Source organism: Desmodus rotundus, chromosome 11, assembly GCF_022682495.2.
Source record: "Desmodus rotundus isolate HL8 chromosome 11, HLdesRot8A.1, whole genome shotgun sequence".
In the NCBI taxonomy this organism is placed as follows: Eukaryota; Metazoa; Chordata; class Mammalia; order Chiroptera; family Phyllostomidae; genus Desmodus; species Desmodus rotundus.
The window spans coordinates 77,431,670-77,452,551 of record NC_071397.1 but is presented as its reverse complement, the minus strand read 5'-3'; the positions used below and the strand labels follow the sequence as shown (position 1 = coordinate 77,452,551).

The window sequence follows — 20,882 nt, the reverse complement described above, 5'->3', positions numbered from 1 at the left end:
CTTTACAAGTGGCATATTTACCAGAGTCTTGCACAGAAGAAGTTTACTAAACAAAGGCAGGATGCCCAGAGGGACCCACTCTATAGCGAAGGAAAAAGAATGTCAAACAGAGGGCATGCTGAAGAAAGAGCAAGCTAGAGAAACACAACTGAAATAGTTCATCCCCTTTGTGATTAACAAACAGAAGGGAGAAAAAAAGGAATATGTTTTTAGCTCACAAAGTTTACAATTTTATTTCACATTTCACAATACAAATGAAAAATTTTTTTTGTCCTACTACTCCCCTCGAAAACTATTCTCTCTTTGATAGGAAGAGGGAAGGAATCCTCCTTGTCATGCTGTTAGGAAACATCCAGAGTCACAGCTCCATGATCTCCTGGTGGAGTAGACCAAGTCATGGAAAAATGAGAGAAAGAGGCTCCCCTCTCTCCTTATCTGTCTGGGTCGAGTCATTCCTGGCCAAGTGGGCACCATCACAGGACAGGCAGGAGGTCTCATCATTTGGGACCCAGGCATCACTGGCATGTGCCCTCCCATAGGTGGCCTCATTCCAGGCAGGTCCCACTGACATCATCCCAGGAAGAGGAGGATCCATCACTGACATCATGGAAGGGCCCTCCATATGAGGTGCTGGCATCATCCCAGGGCGAGAGGCACCTGGAAGACTGGGGGGAGGTGGAATCATTGCGCCTGAAGGAGGAGGCGCAGAGAATGGAGTAGGAGGTACCTCTCCTTGCTGAAGCACTGTGGTTGTTTTGTCAGTCAGGCTCTGAGCCTGCTCCTCCATCCATTTCTGACAGCGGTCTTTCACAGTCTCTGTGTGTTTCCTCCCACTGCAGTGTGTCTTTCTCACTCGCAGGTGGAGAGTCGTGGGTGACATGTGTATCGCAGTAGTCACAATAAAACTTGGGCATGTTCTGAAGGCTTCATAATTCACTCTGTATTATATTCTGCTTATGGACTGTCTATGGTCTTGATAAAGCTTCGAACTTTAGCGTATCCTCATTCACCTACCTCCAAGCTATGTAGGCAGTAATTACATTGATAAAGAAGGTATGCAAGGTATTCTAGGTGACTATTCCAGTTTTCCTTCCTCCTGGTCTGCTGATGACTGGAATGAACAGTGGTTCAAAGTGGATGAGAGTTCTGGTTCCATTGGCGAACCATGAGTCATTGCTTCCTGTTGTAGCAATGCTGCCCAATGGAACTGCCTGGACACTGCTTCATGTTACAGCCAGAACCCTACTTTTGTACCTCAATTTTCCTTTTTTTCTCATCAGCAGGATCTGATTTTTGTTAAATGACTTGTTCCCTCAAGCACAGCCATGGTAGGTGAAAGGGTCAGGCCGGTTTCCCAGCCCACCAGTCTGCTCATGACCCAGTCAGGCCAGCTTTCCAACCCGCTGGACTGCCCATGATTCAGTTATCCTGACTCTCTTGGTAGCCCGAGGCTTTATCGAAACTCTCCCCAACCTCGCACAGCAGACACCTGGCGCCAGCCAGAATGGCCTGTGGTCAGATTGACCCTCCTGTACCAGCCTGGCCCTTTACTTAACCCTATAGTCCCGGCTCACATCCTGGAACCCCCAGGCACCCGCCCGGAAGAATAAGAGACTAACCCCTCCCTTATCCCCTCACAAACCCCTAGCTATTTCTTTCTAAAAAACCCATTCTTGCCTCCCCCAGAGATTCAGTCCATCTGACTCAGCCCACCAGTAAGCGCAGCATCAGATAAAGGCACTTGGATCAGGTCCCGCGGCTCCTCCCGCCTCTCCCGTGCATTTCTAACCGGAGGAGATGAGGAGATGTCCTTTCTGAGGCCAGATGAGCCCTTGATCCAGAAAAGGGCATGTGTCACTGGCAAAGCTTTTAGACATTTTTGTTGTTGCTGTTGTCTCAGCCTTTGGACTCTAGGAAAATATAACCAAAAATGCAAACAGGAAAGTGACAGTGTTTTCCTATTTTCTTCAAAAATGCCTATTTGGGGTCAATGTTGCTGTAAGCTACACTGGCCTTGAAGATTATAAACCACACTTAGAGCTGTTTGCACTATTATCTTTCCGAGTTTTAACAAATGTATTAATAAAATTTGTCCATACTTAGACCGCTTTAGCTAAAATTGTAGCTCTTCCTGGCTTTAATTAAATGAGAATCATTAATATTCTGTACAAGGTTTTTAATTGAAGTATAAGTTAATCAAATAATGAGAATGGCTTGGCTGGAGTACTCACACATAATGTTATTATTAATTATTTGTATCATTTTTATTATTGTGTATTAAAATGTTTTGTGATTATACTTGTCCTCACATTTCAGAATATTTTCAGATGATTCTGAATCTGCTGGAAATGCAGTAAAGCTGCTGGGTGTGTCTTATCTCATTTGACATCTTTCATTCCTGTATCATATATGAGATCATAAATAACATACCCATTATTCATGTGAGAGGAAGTTGTAAGCTTGCTACTTAAAGATGTAACATGATCTCGGTAATGATACTATTTTCTTAAATATTTGGAAAAACAAATGGGCAGAAACTGCAGGACTTTAAAAAAATCTTACTGTGTTTGTATGACATTAAAATTTGATAACTGGCCTGTTTTACCCAGTAGTAGAATTAGGCAAAAATCTGGGAAATAAGAAGTATGAGAGGGTTTCCAAGCACTCATTTTATTTTCAAATTTCCTTTTATCCTTTGATACCTACAGGGAAGTCTCCTGCTCTGCATACCTTTTAATCTTGGAGTGTAGAGAATTGTGTTCTTTTCTCTTTCTCTCTTTTTTTTCCCCTAAGCCCCACTCTTCACAACGAAGCCAGAAGTGTGGCAGGAAGGTGTGATTTTTAATTTACACCAGAGCCTCGCAAATAATGACTTTTCACACCCTCCTCTGCTGTGTAGCCGAGGGGAGTTCTGTGGCTACTGCTGCAGTGGCAGATTACATCCACGGCTGTGATTCTGGTAGGCCTTCTTCTGTATTTAACCTTTGTTTTCCATTTTGCAACTTGGCGTTTGTGAATACTTATGAGAATGTGGCTTATTTATACTTGTTTTCTAGGAAGTGATTTTTGAAGGCTGTTATTCTTTCAGATTGGCAAGTAGGAAAGATAAATGTTTTTCCCTTTCTCCACCAGTCTGTGATGTGGAAATTCAAATACACAGAAATGAAAGAATACAATATTAACTTTGAGAATTTCTAGCAATAAAAGTTAAATGCAAGATCTAATAAACACCTTAATCTTTCCTTATGATTCAATTTCTCTGGGTAGATTTTCCTGTCTTTAAAGAAGAGTCACTGTGTTACAAGTAAATCTATATCATTTAGATTGAAAGATGAAGTTGAAAGTAATATCAAAATGTTTTAAGTTTTTTCAGTTTCTCCCTAGTGCATTAAAGTAATTCGGATTGAATTATAAAAAATAAAGGGAATGAGCTGCCTAAGGAAAATAGGAAAAATTGTAGAAATTGGTATACTTGTTTTAAATTTTCTTAGTGGTTAGAGAATAATAGTGGAGTAACTGAATACTTGAAGATTACTTTGAACAATGTATGTGCTTCTTTCTCTTATGATTATTGATGTATTTATTTTCCCATTTTGAGTCTGCCCCACTAAATTTTTAAAAGTGTTTTCTCGATAAATGAGAAAACATTTTTCTCATTGTTATTAGTTTTCCCTAGTGATTTTAACAATCATAATGGTGTTTAATAAAGTTCTAGAGCTGAATGGAATATACTCTTACTGGAAGAAAGGAAAGACTGAGAAATTTGGCCCTACCTCCCCCTCTTCCTAACCAGGAGCAATCAGAAGCAGCTACAATATCTTTTCCAACTTGGGAGCAGCAAGGGGTTAACCAGTCTGGGTTTACTAAGTATCTTTGTCAGGCTTTTATCTGATTCTTCCTGCCTTCCTCCCTTGCCCTCCCCTTTTGTAAATGTCAACCACTTCCTGATAAGCCTAGTAGTGGTGAATTTCACACCTTTCTTTTCTTTGTGAAAAACCCTGGGTGTTAATGGTACAGGATTGGGTACCTCGTAGTCTCTGCCTGTCTGTTAGTAAAGCTGAGGGTTGCCTGTGGAAAAAAGTAGGAGAAGGTGAAGAAATGTGAGAAATGAGACTAGAAAATAGGTTCAAATTGTTCTCCTTTTTAAAATGAGTTTTTTGTTTTATTGGCAACTTTTAGACATGTATTCGGAAAACAATAATTTCAAAGAAGTTTAGGACTGAGAGTCAAAAAAAGAGTCTGCCAAAGGAAGGAGCTGAAATTAAAGAGCCGATTGGTAAAAAATAAAATGAAATAAAACAACATTCAGAAAGAAAAAATTAAAGCATCCTTCTCTGACCTTTTATTCTGCAGGTGTATTTATTTCCAGGACACAGCAATGGAAGCTTGGTCAGTTAACCAGGTCTGCAGGTGGTTGGTGGAGAAAAACTTAGGAGAGCTAGTTCATAGGTTTCAAGGTGAGTTGTTTACACTTTTTAAAAAATGTTAATTGAGCAGCGTCGATATTTAGTGTCCTTTGTTGTTGATAATTGCTTTTTGTTGCCTTGTGCATGCGAGTGTGGATGTGGAGTTACTGCTGTGAGGAGCTTGCATTTCTTGACTGACTGTGGCTGTGAGCACTGATGTAGCATTCAAAGGAGAATATAATATGCCAAAAAGAACTCAAAATGAAGTCTTAAGAGTTACTTAAAATACATTATTTGATATTATTTGATACTACTTTTGTCCTTAAATAATGCAGCAGTTCTTTTGTGCGGTGCTGGACTTACAAGTATGGAATATTGCCTGGCAAGGTGCTATTAGAAATAATTTCCTGAGGTTTCTTTTCCTTATAAAAAACAATGCCTGTTAGAAAGAACCAGAAAGGAGGAGGCGATAATGTGAAAGGAATAAGATTTTACTGTGACTTTATACTTTTTTTAGCAGCAGACATGCATTTGGAATTGTGCAACATCTGTGTTCTGTCTTTGTTACAAATACATAACATTTTATAACCTCAGAGGACAAGTTTAAATGATCCTTTTAACACCAGAAATAGTTTTCTTCCTTGCATGTTGTGTGTTTGCAGTGCTTTCCCAGGCAGGCCTATAGAAACTTTTTTTTTTTCTTTTTCCCAGAAGAAGAAGTAAGTGGGGCTGCTCTCCTAGCACTTAATGATCGGATGGTTCAGCAACTGGTAAAAAAAATTGGGCACCAGGCTGTTCTGATGGATTTAATTAAAAAATATAAGCAGAAGAGTCAAGGACTGAAGTCCCCTGGAAGCTCTGGAGAAACAGCCCAGGTCAAGCAAGCAGCAGCAGCCCCGGAGTAAGTGCATTCATGCATTCTGTATCTTCCATGCCTGCCCTGTGCAGTTCAAACCTCTTTGAAAATTGTGACCATTTTCAGCTAGCTTGTATGTACAGTGTTCTTAACAGCTGCCTAAAGAACACTTTTTGCAAACTCTTATGAATCAAGATACATTTTTTTTTAATGCACCACTTTTTAAACACCAATTCCAAGTTGTTAGCATAGTCCTGTAAGCCAGGAGTTCCTCTGTAGAAAACTCTGTAATGAGCGGTGGAAACGCTCATACAACATGAGTGGAAATGGACCTCTGCCCCTTAGAGCTTAAAATCAGGGTTTGGGAAAGGCGTTTTTGCTGCTCCTTTGCATTCCCCTAAACTATTTATTTATGTATGTGTATGTTTAAGTAAAGGATTCCTTATAGTAGCTCGTTTATATTCTCTATAGGCCTATACAATACAGTTTGCTAGAGGCCTTCACAATATAATTTGCTAAAGATTTTTGCTATAAAGACTTTTAATTTCTCAAGAGTCTTCTTGGAATGCTAAATGCTATGATAGCATCCCACAAAAATCATGTAGAAAAATTTGTGGTGGCTTTGAAGTTTTCATTAGTTTGTTTTTTTATCACTGACTTTTGTAATGAAAAGGAATGGTAACAGGAATTTTAAAATTAAAATATTCATTTTACAGATCTGTGCTCCAGGATCATTTCAGGCATTCTGATTTGGTCTTTCCCTAGTCTGAGACTTTTTGCAAGGTTTCTAATGTTAAATAATTGCTGCAGACCAATTATTCATTGTTTTTAAAAATAAGATTGTGATGTTTGTTGAAATCCATTGTGTGTTTAGTTTTTTCAAATTGGATTTGTACTAGTATATATTTCTGTCTCGCTGTCAGATAAGCAATATAAAGTTGGAGAGACCTGGATTAAATAATTTCATTTCTAGAATATTTGGATGTTTGGGTCATGGAGTGGATGGGTAGGCATGAAGGGATGGTCCACAGTTGGTCTGGAGATTCTGCCATCTGATTTATTTGAAGGATGTCTCCTAAACATTGTTTTGACATATCTGTGTAAAAGCCCACTCTTCGTAAGTGATTTCTGATGACGCTTCCATTGCATGTTTCCACTCCTTTCAGGCAATGGGAGGGTGAGAAACTCTTTCAAATACAGCTCAAAGTAGTTTCCTGGCATTCTTGGATGGCTTGGGCTTTGAGCTGGAAGTTCTCCTCAGTGGACTGGAATCTCGATATGGCCTTAAGCACAACTTGGAAGAAAACAGACAGCCTTGTTTCCACTGCAAAACAGTTTGTAATGTTCTCTAGTAAACGAGAACCAACTGGACTGCCAGGAAATCTGGGCTGCATTCCTGGTTCTACCACTGACTTGGAGTGATTATGTTAAATATTGACATTCCTGCTGCTTCTTCTGTAGGCTGTGAAAAGTAATACAGTACCTAATCCATGTTAATTCACACTGATGCGAGGAGGAGTATCAAAATCTTCAAGAAAAATCTCTTCCCCTAATCCCAGACCAGAATAGTCTTGTGTTAAATATTACACATTGCTGACCTGGTTAAGAAAGCCATTTACAAAGGTAGCCAAGACTTGAAACATGGGCTGTCCAGAGATTTAGGAGTGAGGGCTTTTTACTCCATCCAGTAAGTAGGTGTCTCATTGTAAGGATTGTGTTGTTTTGTATTCAGGTTAAATTATTCTGGTGCAAAACCACAATCACAGAATGGCTTATTAGTTATATTTGGTTAAAGTGCTTATCGGCTTACTTGCTTATCGTCAGATATATTGTCACTTGACAAATATATTGTCACATGGGAATCATAATAGAAGGATGAGAAAATGCAATTTAATTAAATTATTCCAGGAAGTGCTTAATAAAGGTAGGAAACCTAGTGTAGTAGAAAGAACCTTGAAGCTAGGTATCAAAATAATTGATTTCAACCCCCTCTTCTGGTATTAGCTACCCATCTAACCTTGGAGAATTGCTGGACTTTTCTTAGTTTTGACTGTAAAATGAGGCAAATAGAATAAATGATGCTTCAGACTCCTTGTACAGTCTATAATGACATTCTAGATGGGAGAGTGCAGATGGATTTCAACTTGAGTGCATATTTCATTCAATGGCTAATGGTTGACTGGTACCCTGTTTTGAAAAGGATTTGTAGGTCACATCTGGACTTTAGCATCCTATTCAGACTTAGGCAAATGCTAGGAATCTATAATAGGTAGAAGTATTTGCACTTGCTTTTTGGTTCTTGTTGAAGTTGGTAGAAAAATCAGTGAGCAGGAAGTTGAAAAACAGATCAAGCTGTTGAGTAGCTTGTGGTGGTGAGCAGGTTACTTTCCTTCTGGGCTTCAGGTGCATCTCTCAGAGAACAAGGGAGTGGAGTGTGGTTCTGACATCGGGAGATCTCACAGATGATAAAAGATCTCACAGATGATAAAAGGTCACCTAGAATGACAGCGAGTGGAGAAGGGATCTGACAGAGTTTATCTCTCTCTCTGGTGGGTTTTTCTTTTCCAAATAAGAATATTAACCAATAAAAGTAACATTCTATTATACCATCATTTCATAAAGGAAAGGATTATCTTTCCACTACTTGTAAGTATGACCGATTGGTGAAAATAGCCTTGTGAACTGGCATCAGTCCACCTCCTGGTATGTGTGAGCTACTGAGGGAGATGACCCCAGAGGGTCCTCCTTTCAGTCCTTGGTTGGGGCTCTGAAGTGGGTCTTGGAAGTGGACGTTGATGGTGTGTTAACTGTGGGCTGACCCCGCTCAGCCCTGCCGTGACGTCAGTGGTTGGAGATCCTGCTGACTAGTCCCTGACCTACCTTGTCTTTCTTGGTGACAGGGCCGAACAGTCCTCCAGTCCAGCCAACCATGGGGAGCGGACGCTAACTTTCCATCCAGCTGAAAACCTTGATAACGGACTAATTGACCACAGAGTACTGAAACAGAGGTGCGGCTGCCAACTTCTAAACATTTAAAGCCAAATGATAGTATTTGTCTTTTTTAAAATGAGATTTCATGCATTTAAATGTATTTCTAAGTGGAGACTTTTTATTTTCCTGGAAGGTAATTTTTTAATCAAGTGATGGAGACAGTTGATAAAAGGTGAAAGGTAAATTTTCTGATCTTTGTGTTGGAAAAGTGAGGTTTCGAGATTGTATTATGCATCTTTCAAGTACACATTAGTGAGGAAAAAGAGGGTTTCCGCTGTTGTGAACTGCCCAGGGTGATTGGCGGTGGGCACAAAGATAGAATTTATTCAGCGAATTATGTCCTATAGCATATGCCTCTGGAGGAGCCTTTGTTTTTGTTTTGAATTTTGTAGTTGTTGTTTTACCCTGACTGGCCCTGATGGAGGCACTGCTTTGCTAAACATTCCCTTATATTATAATGCTCCCTGACCCACAGTGTTGCTTTCCATGGTTTCAGTTACCCTTGAAAAATAGTAAACGAAACATTCCAGAAAGAAACAATTCATAAGTTTTCAATCGCACACTGTTCTCAGAGCATTATCCCTCTCCATCCTACCTCGGATGTAAATCATCCTTTTGTCCAGTGTCCAGCTGTCTACCTGTCTCTTAGTTACTTAGTTACTTAGTGGTCCTCTCAGTCTGTAGATCGACTGTCACAGTATTGCTGTGCTTGTGGTCAAGTAACCCATATTTTACTTGTAATTGTTCTACCTTATTACTAGTTAATGTTGTGAATCTGTCACTGTGCTTAATATATAAATTTAACTTTAATCTAGATATGTATATGTAAGAAAAAAAAAAGTCTGTATACGGCCTTCTTTGGTACTATCCAAGGTTTCAGATATCCACTGGGAGTCTTGGAATGGATTCTCGGCAGATAGGCGGGACTACTGTACTCTTACACTGGATTTAAGCGATGTAATATTTTAATATATGGGCTACATTGGGACAAAGGAGAACTGCAGACCTAGAGAACCAGACCCCGGAATGCGGTGTTCAGACAGTCCTGAGAGTGATTATAGGTAACGTGGTGGGCAGCCTGCATGGCATTTCCCAGCCACTGGGCCTGTGTGGTTGATGCACCACTCATAATAATGTTTTCAGCCAACGGGTGAGGAAATGCTTTTCCATAAAAGTCTACCATTGAAAGGAGAAGTGCTAGCTCACATAGGAGAATAATTGGGTACCAGAGAAGCCTGGGTGTGGTATTTTGGAGTTTTCACAAATCCTTGGCATTATCATCTCATTTAGTCCACACGGCAGTCCTGCAAGGGGGACATTATTTTGTCTTTTTCATAAATGAGTAAAACTGAGACTTAGGGAGGTCTAGGGGCTTCTCTGTACTCTTCCTAAATGGGCCACTCTCACATCCATGTGGTTAACCACCCTCGGGCGGAGGCCTGGAAGGGGTGGTAGTGTTAGCTCAGGGAACCAAAGACATCAGCCTCAAGCCCCAGCTCCCCGAGAGTGCAGGGAAGAGCTGCACTTTTGATCAGGAGCTCTTGCAAAATGGGCTTCTGGGCTTTGGTCTGGGCTGTTCTCTCTGTTCTCTCTGTTCTCCATTACCTTCGACCTCGCACTCTTACCCCTGAGCACCAAGGCCCAGCCCTTCAAGATCTCCCAGTGTTAGGGCTCATCTTCCTCCACGCCATTGGCTCCTGTTTGGGGTGGTGAACAAGAACGTGGAAGGTGACAGCCTAGGTGAGAATCATTTCCATTCTCATTCTGGTCTGAACTATGGTTCGGAAAATGTAAATGCATTTCTTTAGTGGCTTCATCCACTTCCTTTCTGCTCGTGGGTGCTTGTAGATTCTGAGTGCTTTCCTTTAGTGTGGCTCCAGGTGTGCAGGGTAAACTATGAGTTCTCAACTACCCCTTCCACCATAAAGCTTCCAAAGGGAGCAAGTCCCTTCTACAGGTGTTCTTGTGTGAATGGAGACAGGAAAAACAATAATTAGTCCCAGTGATGTGGCCTGAGAACCACTGTGAGTAATAATGATACTTTCCTCATGGTTCTCCTGCAAGCATTAAAAATTGATAATGCCTGCCCTGGCTGGGTAGCTCAGTCGGTTAGAGCATCGTCCCAGTATGCTAAAGTTGCAGGTTCAATCCCCGGTCAAGGCACATATGAGAGTCAACCAACGAATGCGTAAATAAAGCAGTGTTTTCTTTCTCTCTCTCTCTTCCTCTCTCTCTAAAATCAATCAATAAAAAATTGGATAACGCCTGCCCAGCGTGCGCTCAGTGGAAGCGAGTGGAGGGCACTCAGGGTGCCACTGTGTGTGTACCGCACTGCTCCCCGTGGGATTTCCTCTTTCCTTAGGGCTTCTTTCTTCTCCCTCCTGCTGCCAGTGAGAGATGCGGTGCCCCCTTCTATTCACATAGGTCTCTTTTCTAAGCCCTCTGATGGGATTCCATCCTCAGCATGGTCCTGAGATACTGGCAGGGCAGGGCTATTATTCCTGTGTTTTTACACAGACAAAGGAACAGCCTCGTACTTCACGGTACTTCTCCTTGTTCACAGTCCATAGTGAGAGGGAGAAGAAAGTAGGACTGTCTCAGAAATGAGGAGAAATTGGAGGGTTTGGAACCCAGAGTCGATACTGCCCTGTCTTTCAAATTGTAACCCATTTGACCACCTGCTGCCCATCTCTATCCACAAGCACTTCAGAGTTAAACATGTCTAAAAATGAACTCATGGGCCCGACTTCATATATTTGGGTGTAAGAACCACAAATCCACTCTTAACTTAGGACAGGGGAGTTTATTGTAAGAAAAGGATTTCATAGCACCAGGAACTGGTGCTGGGAGGCCAGGGTGGAGCTGCCGCTCCTCGGGTGGAGCCAGGTGATAGCCATCTCGGTCTCTGTTTTGCTGCCCGGGTCTGCCTCTAGGAGGACAGATTTACCCTTGTCCTCAGGGCTGCCCTGGCGGCCTCAGCCTGGCTGGCATGTTGTTGCCTTCCTTTTACCTACTTGCTCATCCTTCAAGGTTCTGCTCAAAGTCCCTTTTTCTGAAGCGCTTCTATTGACATTCCAGGCCAGGCAAGGACCCCGGTCTTCTGCATGTGGTATCTTTGCTTTACTTGTAAAACTAGACAATGTAATTGAGGACTTTAAAGTCTGCCATCCCTCATTAGACTGAAAGCAACTCAAAGACAAAGACCATGCCTTTTTGTCATTGTAAGCACAGATCTGGCGCAGTCTCTGGCACAGAGAGGCTGAACAGTTTTTATATTGAGCTGAGGATATGTTAGCCAATGAAAAACAATATATCTTCTTGGGGCAGGATAAATATTTGAATAGCATCAATTTCTCTTTAGACCTTTTGATGCAATTCATATTAAATACACTTTTTTAACAGAGTTAAATTTTAGAGTTTATAAGCCACTCACACATAACAGGCTACAGAGCTGATGGTGTTTGGCTACAGGGTTTGTATGAAGCCAAATGCTCTCCAGGGGCAGGAAGAGATGGTGGATCAAGAGCTGGCTTTGGGGTCCCACACACCTGGGCTGGAATTCTGATTCTTCCAAATGCCTACCAGGTGGCCTCTGCACAACTTGGGATGGGAACACCGACTAGCGCATGTAGTCCTTGAGTCCAAATGATATAACAAAAAAGCAGTCATTATTCTTGTGATATGGTAACAGAACCACTGGGTTCTATGGCCCGCCGCCGATAAGAACCGTGATTCCCAATGCCAGAGCCTTATGAAAAGGAAAGGAACTATTTATTCAAAAGTTATGCAGGTTTAGAATAATGGCAGAATTCTGCCATTAAATCTTACTTCCTTTAAAAACAAAAGAAACACCCACAAATGCACAGTCCTGCCCTGCCTTGCCAAGCCAGGCCAGTCAGAGGGACTGTCTCTAAGGAAAACAAAGAGAAGTCTGTAGCTTAGCTGGACAGATTCCCGTCTGTATTCCAGTTTTTTCCAGTTGTCCGTGCTTGGCTAATGAGGCTCCTTCACTTAATTCAAAAACACATTCTCACTGTAGGTTGGTGGGGGGCCGACATGGTCAAGAGGCCTCTCCTTCCCAAGCCGCATGGTCCAGAGAGAGCCTCACATGGATGCTACATCCGGCTCCTTTCTAAGCTGTGTGGTTAAGAGCTCCTTGTGGCTCAGGAAGAGACAGAGGGTGTGCCACTCAGGGATCTCCTCCCCTCCTTCCGAGCCACCCGGGTCCAGCGCTCCAGCATGGCTAAGACAGGGAGCAGTTGTCCTCGCACCCGGGTTTAAATCCTGGTGCGGATCTTCCTCCGTAACCCCATTTCCAACTCCTCCTACATTGGGTTATGTCTGCCGACACTGGAGTTTCCTCTGCCTTTCTCAGCTGCCGTTGTTAGTCTGGGCGAACTCTGTCCGGTGATGCAGAGATAACCACCTTCCTGCTCTCCTACAGGAGCAAAGAGCCCCTGCAGCTACGTGGCGGCATGGGTTAGAGTCGCACCCATCTCCCTGGTTCTGAGCAGGGACACCTGCATAACATTACTGAAACACAGGCCAAGTTCTTTGGATACTCAAGGTAACTCTCAATGGCCCTGCTCTGCTTCCCCCTCCCCCAAGCGATAGCTGTGGGGAGGGGGGGGGTTCCATTTTGGGAGACCTCTAGGTCAGCATCTTGTTACAATATCTTTTCCTATGTTCCCTAAAGTGAATATGTGCTGTCCATCCAGATTATTTGTATACAAGTAGAAACAGGTTCTGGAGGCAAAATGTTCCTCTGAACTTGGCTCGTGGAAAGTCTCCAGTAAAGGGGTGTGTGTCTGGATGGGTGAGTCTCACACCCCAGGGACACCCCAGGGTGCTGTGACACAGTGCTCTCTACTGAATTGCTTACATGCCCTTTCTTGAAAAATTATAATGTCTCATGTGAAGCATGTATTGGTGATCCACTGAGAAGAGATTTTTTTTTTGCAATACTAGTCTTTATTTTCATCTACACTATTTAAAACTTTTCATTTCTCTTTTAATACAAATAAAGCATGAGATCAAATAAGCAGGTAGAGATTTCCTACCTGTCACTTTAAAAACACTTCACTTGAACTTTTAATAGTTGTGTGCAGATGTTTTGCTTCTGCCTTTGGGCATAATTATAAATTAGTCATGGCTTCATGCATGTTTAAAAATTATTTTAATGACATTTTGGGGGTCTGGCTACTGCTACAAAATGCTAGGGAATGATCTTATCCATCTGTCTACGCCCGCTCAGTAAGGCCGACGTCAGTGCGTCAACTGGAGGTGTCCCGTTTGCAGGTGCTATCCCACACGCAGCTCAGTCGTGCGTGCATGTCACCCCGCACAGAAGATTCAGCACAGAAGGTGACATGCGCCAGCCTCGTCACGTTTCCACCGGTGCACATTCCACTTGGTTGTGTGGTTACTCCCCTCCCTTCCTGCACGGCTGTGTCCTCTAGAGATCCAGAGCTCTGGGGCGTGGGGGCGGGGGGCTGTGAGGAACCAGTCTGATTCACCTTCGCAGCATATGACAAAGAGTAGGTGATCGACAGGTTTTTATTACACGGAGGAAGAGAAGCATGACATATTTTCTGTGGTCTCATCTAAATTGAATTAAATATACTCCCTTCGACTTTGACTAGACCCAAATGAAGTGAGGAATATTGGCGAAGATAGAATTGATACTTCGTTCAGTGGAGGGTATCTTTGGACCCAGGCAAGGAGGAGTTGCAGAATTAGGGAAATTCGGTTGGCATTAATGATAAATAAGTCTCTGGCTCCTGCCCATTTCCATTACATCCAATATGAAGTCTTTAAAGAGCTCCAAAGTGAGTTTGATTTCTAATCTACTTTTCCTGTTTTGATCAGTCTAAATAAAAGTTACTGAATACACGCCATGAATTAGATGTTATTTAGACAGTGGTGGGCAGGGGATGCAATTTGGTCCTTGCCTAGGGGCATTCAGAGTCGAGTAGACAAGGCAGATATGTAAGCTAATAATGTCAATATTAAGGAAGCGTACAGAAATGGAAATGCACAAGGTACAGAAATAGCATAGAAGAGGGGGAAATAAGGCTTTCAGGAAAGTGGGTGTGGAGAAGGCCTTCAGGGAAAGCTACACAGAAACTGAGGATTTTGAAAGGTGATGAAAATTTCATTGAAGGAAATAGGGCAGGAGAGAAGGACGTTCACAGCAAAGTGAACAGCAAGTGCAGATACCCAAACACCTGAAACAGCACAGGAGATTGTGTTTGGAGTGAGTATTTTTGGAAGGTGAGAGATAGAGGCAGAGGAAATGGAGTTGCTGGAAAGGGTGTGAGATGCCATTAGAGAGGTAGGGAGGCTCTGTGTGGTGCCAGTGAGCAGGGCATCGCTGAGTGTACGTTAGATTCACCTGGGGACTCCAGCAAAATGTGTCAGGGCCGTAGGCCAGTGCCTCTGAAACTAATGTACATAAAAGGCACCTAGGAATTTTGTTATTTACTAGGTCAGGAGTGAGGCCTGAGAATCAGCATTTCTAACAAGCCCTGACAGTGCTGTTCTAGGACTACTCTTTGAGTAGCAACACTTCAGACCAGCAAGAATTTCCGGGAGTGTACAATAGACTGCATCATCCACGCCACTCAATGGTTACATTGTTAGAAAACTGGAAGATTATTTTGCCTCTAACGATTGGAAAGAGGCTGAGTTTTGCATGATGAATTACAAAAGCCAAAACATCGAGTATGGTCAGGTATTGAATATGAAGCCTCAGCTCTCCCATACAGTAGGTCTTTAAACTATGAGACTTTCAGATTTGAAGTTAAATTTCCACACTGGCTTCTACCTAATCCCAGCAATCATTCAGTGCCTGGAAAGGTGTTTGATTCACCACCCATACAGTGACTGCCACAGAGGGAAAAAAAGGAGAGTTTATCATAAAAAGAGAGGAGAGTGCTTCCTCCTCTTTTCTTAGTTCCCCATATCTCATTATATCTCATGCATCCTTACAAAGTATGACCTAAAATTCTAAAGGAACCTGGTTTTTCAAAACTCTTCTGAATTTTGTTAGGACCACTAAGGATTCCATGGTTGTGCCTGATAGTCAGTCTACTTAGTCTAATTTAGAAAATCTTTGTTTTTTGTCTTCTGCTTTGCGTTTATTCCTTTACTTTTATTCTAATCAATCTTATTAGTGAAGTGGATCAAAAGCTGCTTAGTGCCTCTGGGTAACTGTTACTTGGAAATTTTACTATAGATTCTTCTTTTTACATACTTAATGATCAGTCACTAACTTTAAAGTTTTAAAGTGGTTCTTATACTTAATTTTATAAACGGCCTTACTGAGGTAAAATTTACATCATGTAAAACTCACCCATTTGAAGTGCACAGCTCAGTTAATTTTGGAAAGTTTGCATGGTTGTGTACGCACCGTCACAATCCATTTTGGAACCTTCTCATCTCCCCCAAATTTCCCTCGTGCCCCTTTGCAATTCATCTCCCCTCCCACCCCCATCCCCAGGCAACCTCAGATCTGCCTTCTGTAGCTGTAATTTTCTGTAGTGTTTGGTAGAAACTTCAACTGAATAAAATCAGAGTATCTGTTACTTATTTGTAATTTAGAAACCAAATTTACCTTTAAAATAACCATGACCAACTAGCTAAGTGGATCTTGTATTTCATTATAACCAGCAGCAGAATACATTAGTAAGAAAATTTTCTTAATCAGGTGCTAAGACTTATTGTGTGCCTCACTTGCTTTGCTGAATTCAACTTACTCTCCCATTGGTTGATACCTTGTTCAGTTTTGAACTGTGGATTGCATAACATTTCTTCATATGTGGATTAATATTCCTCCCAACTTCAGGCTTTATTCTAAAGTCTATATTAGTATGACATATTTTTCCCAGAACTACAAGTATTTATGTGTCCAAAGGAAAAGAAAACAGAGTTACCTAATGAGCCTTCAAACATTTGCAGGTAGATAAATGGATAGAAAAATGGATTGATGACGTTCATATATTTAGGTCTCAGGAAAGTGCTTCGTATCAGAAGCTCCCAGAATGTAGAAAATGAATAATTTGCATATACTTGAAAGAGTATTTCACTCTGTGTGTGTTTTTGTTTAACAGAAGGAATGTGAAGCATGTTCTAGCAGGGAATAAAGCATTGCATCGGACTAAGCCCTATATTTTACCAGAGTTCCCCTATGATGTCAGATGCGTGTTAGCAGAGCGGAAGCGTCCCGATCACAGCGTGAGGATAAGGATCGTGGAGTGCCTCCAGGCCGACATGACCAAGTACCTGAGAGGCTCACTGTGAGTGATGACAGGGCGGGCTTGTGGCTACGGGAGAGGGTCTCTTTTCAGGGTAAAATAGAATTCATTTGGAACCAACCCTTTTCAGGTTTTAGATGACATATTGGTAGTAAGTCCAATAGTGCCCAGTATTTGAACGTCTACCTTGTTACCTGGAAAGATTTGGAGAAAAGGGAGTGTGATTTAGACTCATTGTGAAGGAAGGGATCGCTGCTGGAAATGAAAATGTCTTCCTGTTGCACTGAGCAGGTACCCCACCACCCAGCAGTACAACGACGTGGTCAACACCCTGCTGCAGGCCCACCCTTTCCTGGACGAGGACGGCTGTGGCTTTGTAAGTGACCGTGTCCTTCATCTCAGCCCATTCAAACGTAACAGCCTTGCATTGTCCAGTAACTTTATGTCTCACCCACTTTACTTAGTCTCTCGATCGCTTGCTCACTCGCTCGCTCTCCTCTTTTTGACACTTCCTCTGTCTTTGTGTTCCTTTATCTTTTTTAAAATAGACATTATTTTTGAGGGATGGTACAAATGATTCTTCTGTGTACCCCCTGCCCCGTCACAGGCCTAGCCTCCCCCATTATCAGCACCCCCATCAGAGTGGCACATTTGTTACGGTTGATGAATCTACAACATCATCACCCAAAGGCCACACCACCTTAGGGTTCACTCTTGGTGATGTACACATACGGGTTCGGACAAATGTATGATGACATGTATCTATTATTCATTGTACTATTTTACAGAATATTTTCGCTTCCCTGGAAACCCTCTGTGCCCCGCCTATTCATCCCTCCCCTGCCCCTTCCTTTGGTTTCTGTGTGTCCCCCCCATCATCGTCTTTCTTTTCTGTGTTCAAGCTGTTTGGACGCTCCTGTGTAACAATGAGTCTCTAGGCAGGATCTATGAGGGATGTGACCTGTCAAAAGAGAAGGATGTGACTGCACCTCCGTCAGTGACAATCAGTAAAGAGCGTCCTGCCTACTGACTAACCCCAGCAGAGAAGTGGTCTGGCTGTGAGGCCTGGCCCTGCAGCCTCACCTGCCCCTCTCGAGTGTCTACCATCCTCAGAAACAGACCCTAGAGATGTTCTGGGGCAACAGTCTCCAACAATTCTGGCTGTACGTTAGGATCCCCAGAAATTCTGATTGAGCCGATCTGCAGAAGGGACCCTGGCATTTTTAAAACTTCTCCACGGGATTCTCATGTGCAGCCAGGGCTGAGAACGGCTTGCTGCTCTAGAGGTTTCAGTACAAACTTTGCTGCTGGGATCTGCCTGTCTTTTGGTGGAAAAGCCCGGGATCTTCAATGAGAATATACTTAACACTGCTGAGTTGTAGTCTTCAAAACTGAGTGTTCAATGAGTGGAACTGTGGTCTACCCTCCCTATCTGTGGGCTTCACATCTCCGGATTAAAACAACTGTGGATTAAAAATATTGGTCAAAAGAAAAAAAATCCCACAAAGTTCAAAAAGGCAAAACTTGAATTAGCTAACCACTGAGCACTATGCCGAATCCACCCACTGAAGTGATGTGGAGGCAGGTGCAAATACAGGTTGTATGCAAATACTGTGCAATTTTGTATAAGGGCCTTGAGCACGCATGGATTTTAATGAGGAGGTGGTCCTAGAACCAATCCCTACAGATAATGAGGGACAACGGTAGATGACTTAAGGAACAATAATGGGGAACTAACTACAAGCATAAAAAATATACTATCATTTCTTTATCTCTATATGCTGTGCATATATACATTGGTAGTTATATCCAAATAAGATAGATTATCTTCTTGTACCTTATCTTGCAGATGTCTGAGAAAGTATCTTTTTGGTCTGCTTTCTTGAAGACATAGAGTAGTTCTTTGTGGTGGGGCTGCCCCAAGCATTGTAGGATATTTAGCACTGGCACTCACTGGCACTCACTAGGTATGAGTAGTGCCCCAAACCACATGTGGTAACAGCCAGCTGTGTCTCTGAACACGGCCAAGCGCATCGTGGGCTAGGACAAAATCGCTGATGAGTGGGAATCACTGATCTAGATTCACTAGGTATTGACGTTGTGCCACATTTATTTCCCCTCTCTCGTGTTTATTTGTTCATTTGTTTTGGCTGAGCATTTGAAAAAAAGTTGCAGAGATCATTCCTAAACACTTCAACATGTATCTTGCTATAAAATCTAATCAAGGTTCTTGCATTGCATGTGGTTATAATGTTTGTTTAATGTTTTGTGGTCGAGGACAGCCCGGTGTTTTCTGCCCAGGTACCTGAATAGAGAACTCACAGTGCCAGGCATGTAGCAACTGGCTGAGTACTCATGTGGACAATTGCATTTGATTTGTCTTTTTCTGTTTCTATCAGACAGTTAATGAGGAGAGAAGGGAGAGGCTGGGAAGAAGAATTGGCAATTTTAGAATGTTCCAGCGTTGATTGCTCTGATACATCCCACCAGGTCAACAGGTTTAGAAGATGCTCAGAGCTACAGGAAACATGAGCAAAAAAATATACTTGCACTAGCTCATATTTCAGGGCTAGGAAAAATATAAGCCATTTGTTATTTCTGTGCTGTTGTACAACAATGATGGTGGGGTCCAGACTCACAGCCTGGGGGAAGTGGTGAAGCATCTCTGACTCACACATCCCCAGGTGCTTAGTCAGGGCTGAAGCTGTCCCCCAACCTCAGCCCACAGCACACCTCAGGGCGCTGTGGATGCTTTTAAGGACAGCACTATAGTTACAAATATCTTCCACAAGTAGCTGCTTATTTGAGTCTTCCAAAACCTGTGCATTTGATGGGACTGATCTTTTTGCTCCAATTTATAGTTGAAGAAACTAAGGCTGCCAATTCACTTGGCTACCATGTACTAGACCTTGGGTCTTTCCAAATTAAGTCCCGGTGCTTTCTGAAGAGCAGAAAACTCCTATTGGGACTTAAAGCAGGGAACCAGGAGAGACAAACCCCAGGTGCCAGATAATGGACTAATACGATCTCAGGAGCATTACTGTTTTCCCGTGAGTAAATAGCACTCAGAAAACATGGCCAAGGTTGTCGGGTGACTTACCACCCTCTTTAGTGGACAAGACTAGGAGGCAAAATATGGGCTTGTCTGTCTGTAAAGGCTCCTTTTCTTTCCCGCACCCACTCTTGTGCCTGTTCAAGCACAGTGAGGAAGAGGAGGGGCTGAGAAGCAGCCTTGAGGCCCCGGCTTTAAGAAGTGTCGGACCACTCCTCATACTGTGTTACTTCCCAGACAAGGTCAGGACGCACAGTCTTGCTTCTAGTGTGTTGCTTCAACACCTGGGTCCCTCTACTTCACAGAGGACTGACACAAGGATCCAATGTTTATAGTTTTCAAGATGCATCAAGCATTGTGCTGGATGTAGTGAGCAAAGCAGATGGGAGCCTGTCTTCCCATGTTTACAGCTTAGTGGAAGGAAGGAAACAAGGAAGGAAGGAAGGAAGAAAAGGAGGGATGGAAGGAGGAAGGGATGGTGAAAAGAATCAGTAGAGAAGGAACAGAAACAGAAAAAGCATCACATAGACGAGGGTCCATTACCAGTGTGCTAAGTGTTGACAAGGAAAGATGAGAGCTGATAACCAAGGGCAATGAGCAGTTAGGGAGGCCGGAAGGCAGTGATGGCTGAGCTCAGATCTGAAGGCAGAGCAAGAGTTAACTAGATACCAGTGTTGGCGGGCAGGTGGGGGAGGGGGAGAAATGTCTTTGTGTTTGAAGTGATTGCTCCACAAACATTTGGGGAGGGAATGGCAATAGTGTTCACCAAAGTGAATTTCAGGGGATGACAGAAAAATCATATAAATACATCAATCCATATATGCATACACCATTATCATTTCTTTTCTAGAAATGTGGAGTACAGGGATCCTAAGGCCTGGGTATATATCTGAAGACACCCAACACAGTAATTTGAAAGAGTGTATGCACCCCTATATTCACTGCAACGTTATTTACAGTAGCCAGGCTGTGGAAGCAGCCCAAGTGCCCTTCAATAAATGAGGGGATAAAAAAAGCTGTGGTGCATATATACAATGGAATATTACTTGGCCATAATAAAGAACGGAATCTTGCCATGGGTGGACCTAGAGGGTTTTATGCTGAGTGAAATAAGTCAGTCAGAGAAAGACAAACACTGCATGATTTCACTTGAATGTGGAATCTAAAGAACAATATAAAAGAACAAACAAAACAGAAACAGATTCATTCATAGAACAGATTGCTAGTTGCCAGAGGGGAGGAGGGTTGGAGGACTGGGTGAAAAAGTGAAGGGATTAAGATGTACGTATTAGTAGTTACAAAATAATTATGGGGATGTAGAG

General features: G+C 42.5%; 1 protein-coding gene and 1 pseudogene across 3 annotated transcripts in view; one reads left to right on the top strand and one right to left on the bottom strand.

Moving 5' to 3' along the window:
- Positions 1–333: 333 nt before the first annotated feature.
- On the bottom strand, positions 334–914 carry LOC112297252 (U1 small nuclear ribonucleoprotein C-like; annotated as a pseudogene).
- A 3,083-nt stretch (positions 915–3,997) lies between these two features.
- SAMD3 (sterile alpha motif domain containing 3) overlaps positions 3,998–20,882 on the top strand; it is a 31,421-nt gene continuing 14,536 nt past the window's right edge. The window contains exons 1-6 of one of the 3 annotated variants that reach the window (XM_045189040.2): positions 3,998–4,090; positions 4,354–4,457; positions 5,118–5,307; positions 8,163–8,270; positions 16,365–16,550; positions 16,800–16,884. In XM_045189040.2, the coding sequence (XP_045044975.2) occupies positions 4,379–4,457; positions 5,118–5,307; positions 8,163–8,270; positions 16,365–16,550; positions 16,800–16,884 (648 nt within the window). In that variant the 5' untranslated portion in view covers positions 3,998–4,090; positions 4,354–4,378. Of the gene's footprint in view, positions 4,458–5,117; positions 5,308–8,162; positions 8,271–16,364; positions 16,551–16,799; positions 16,885–20,882 lie in introns of all 3 variants that reach the window. The other 2 variants (XM_053914019.1, XM_045189039.2) reach the window with 2 other exon arrangements.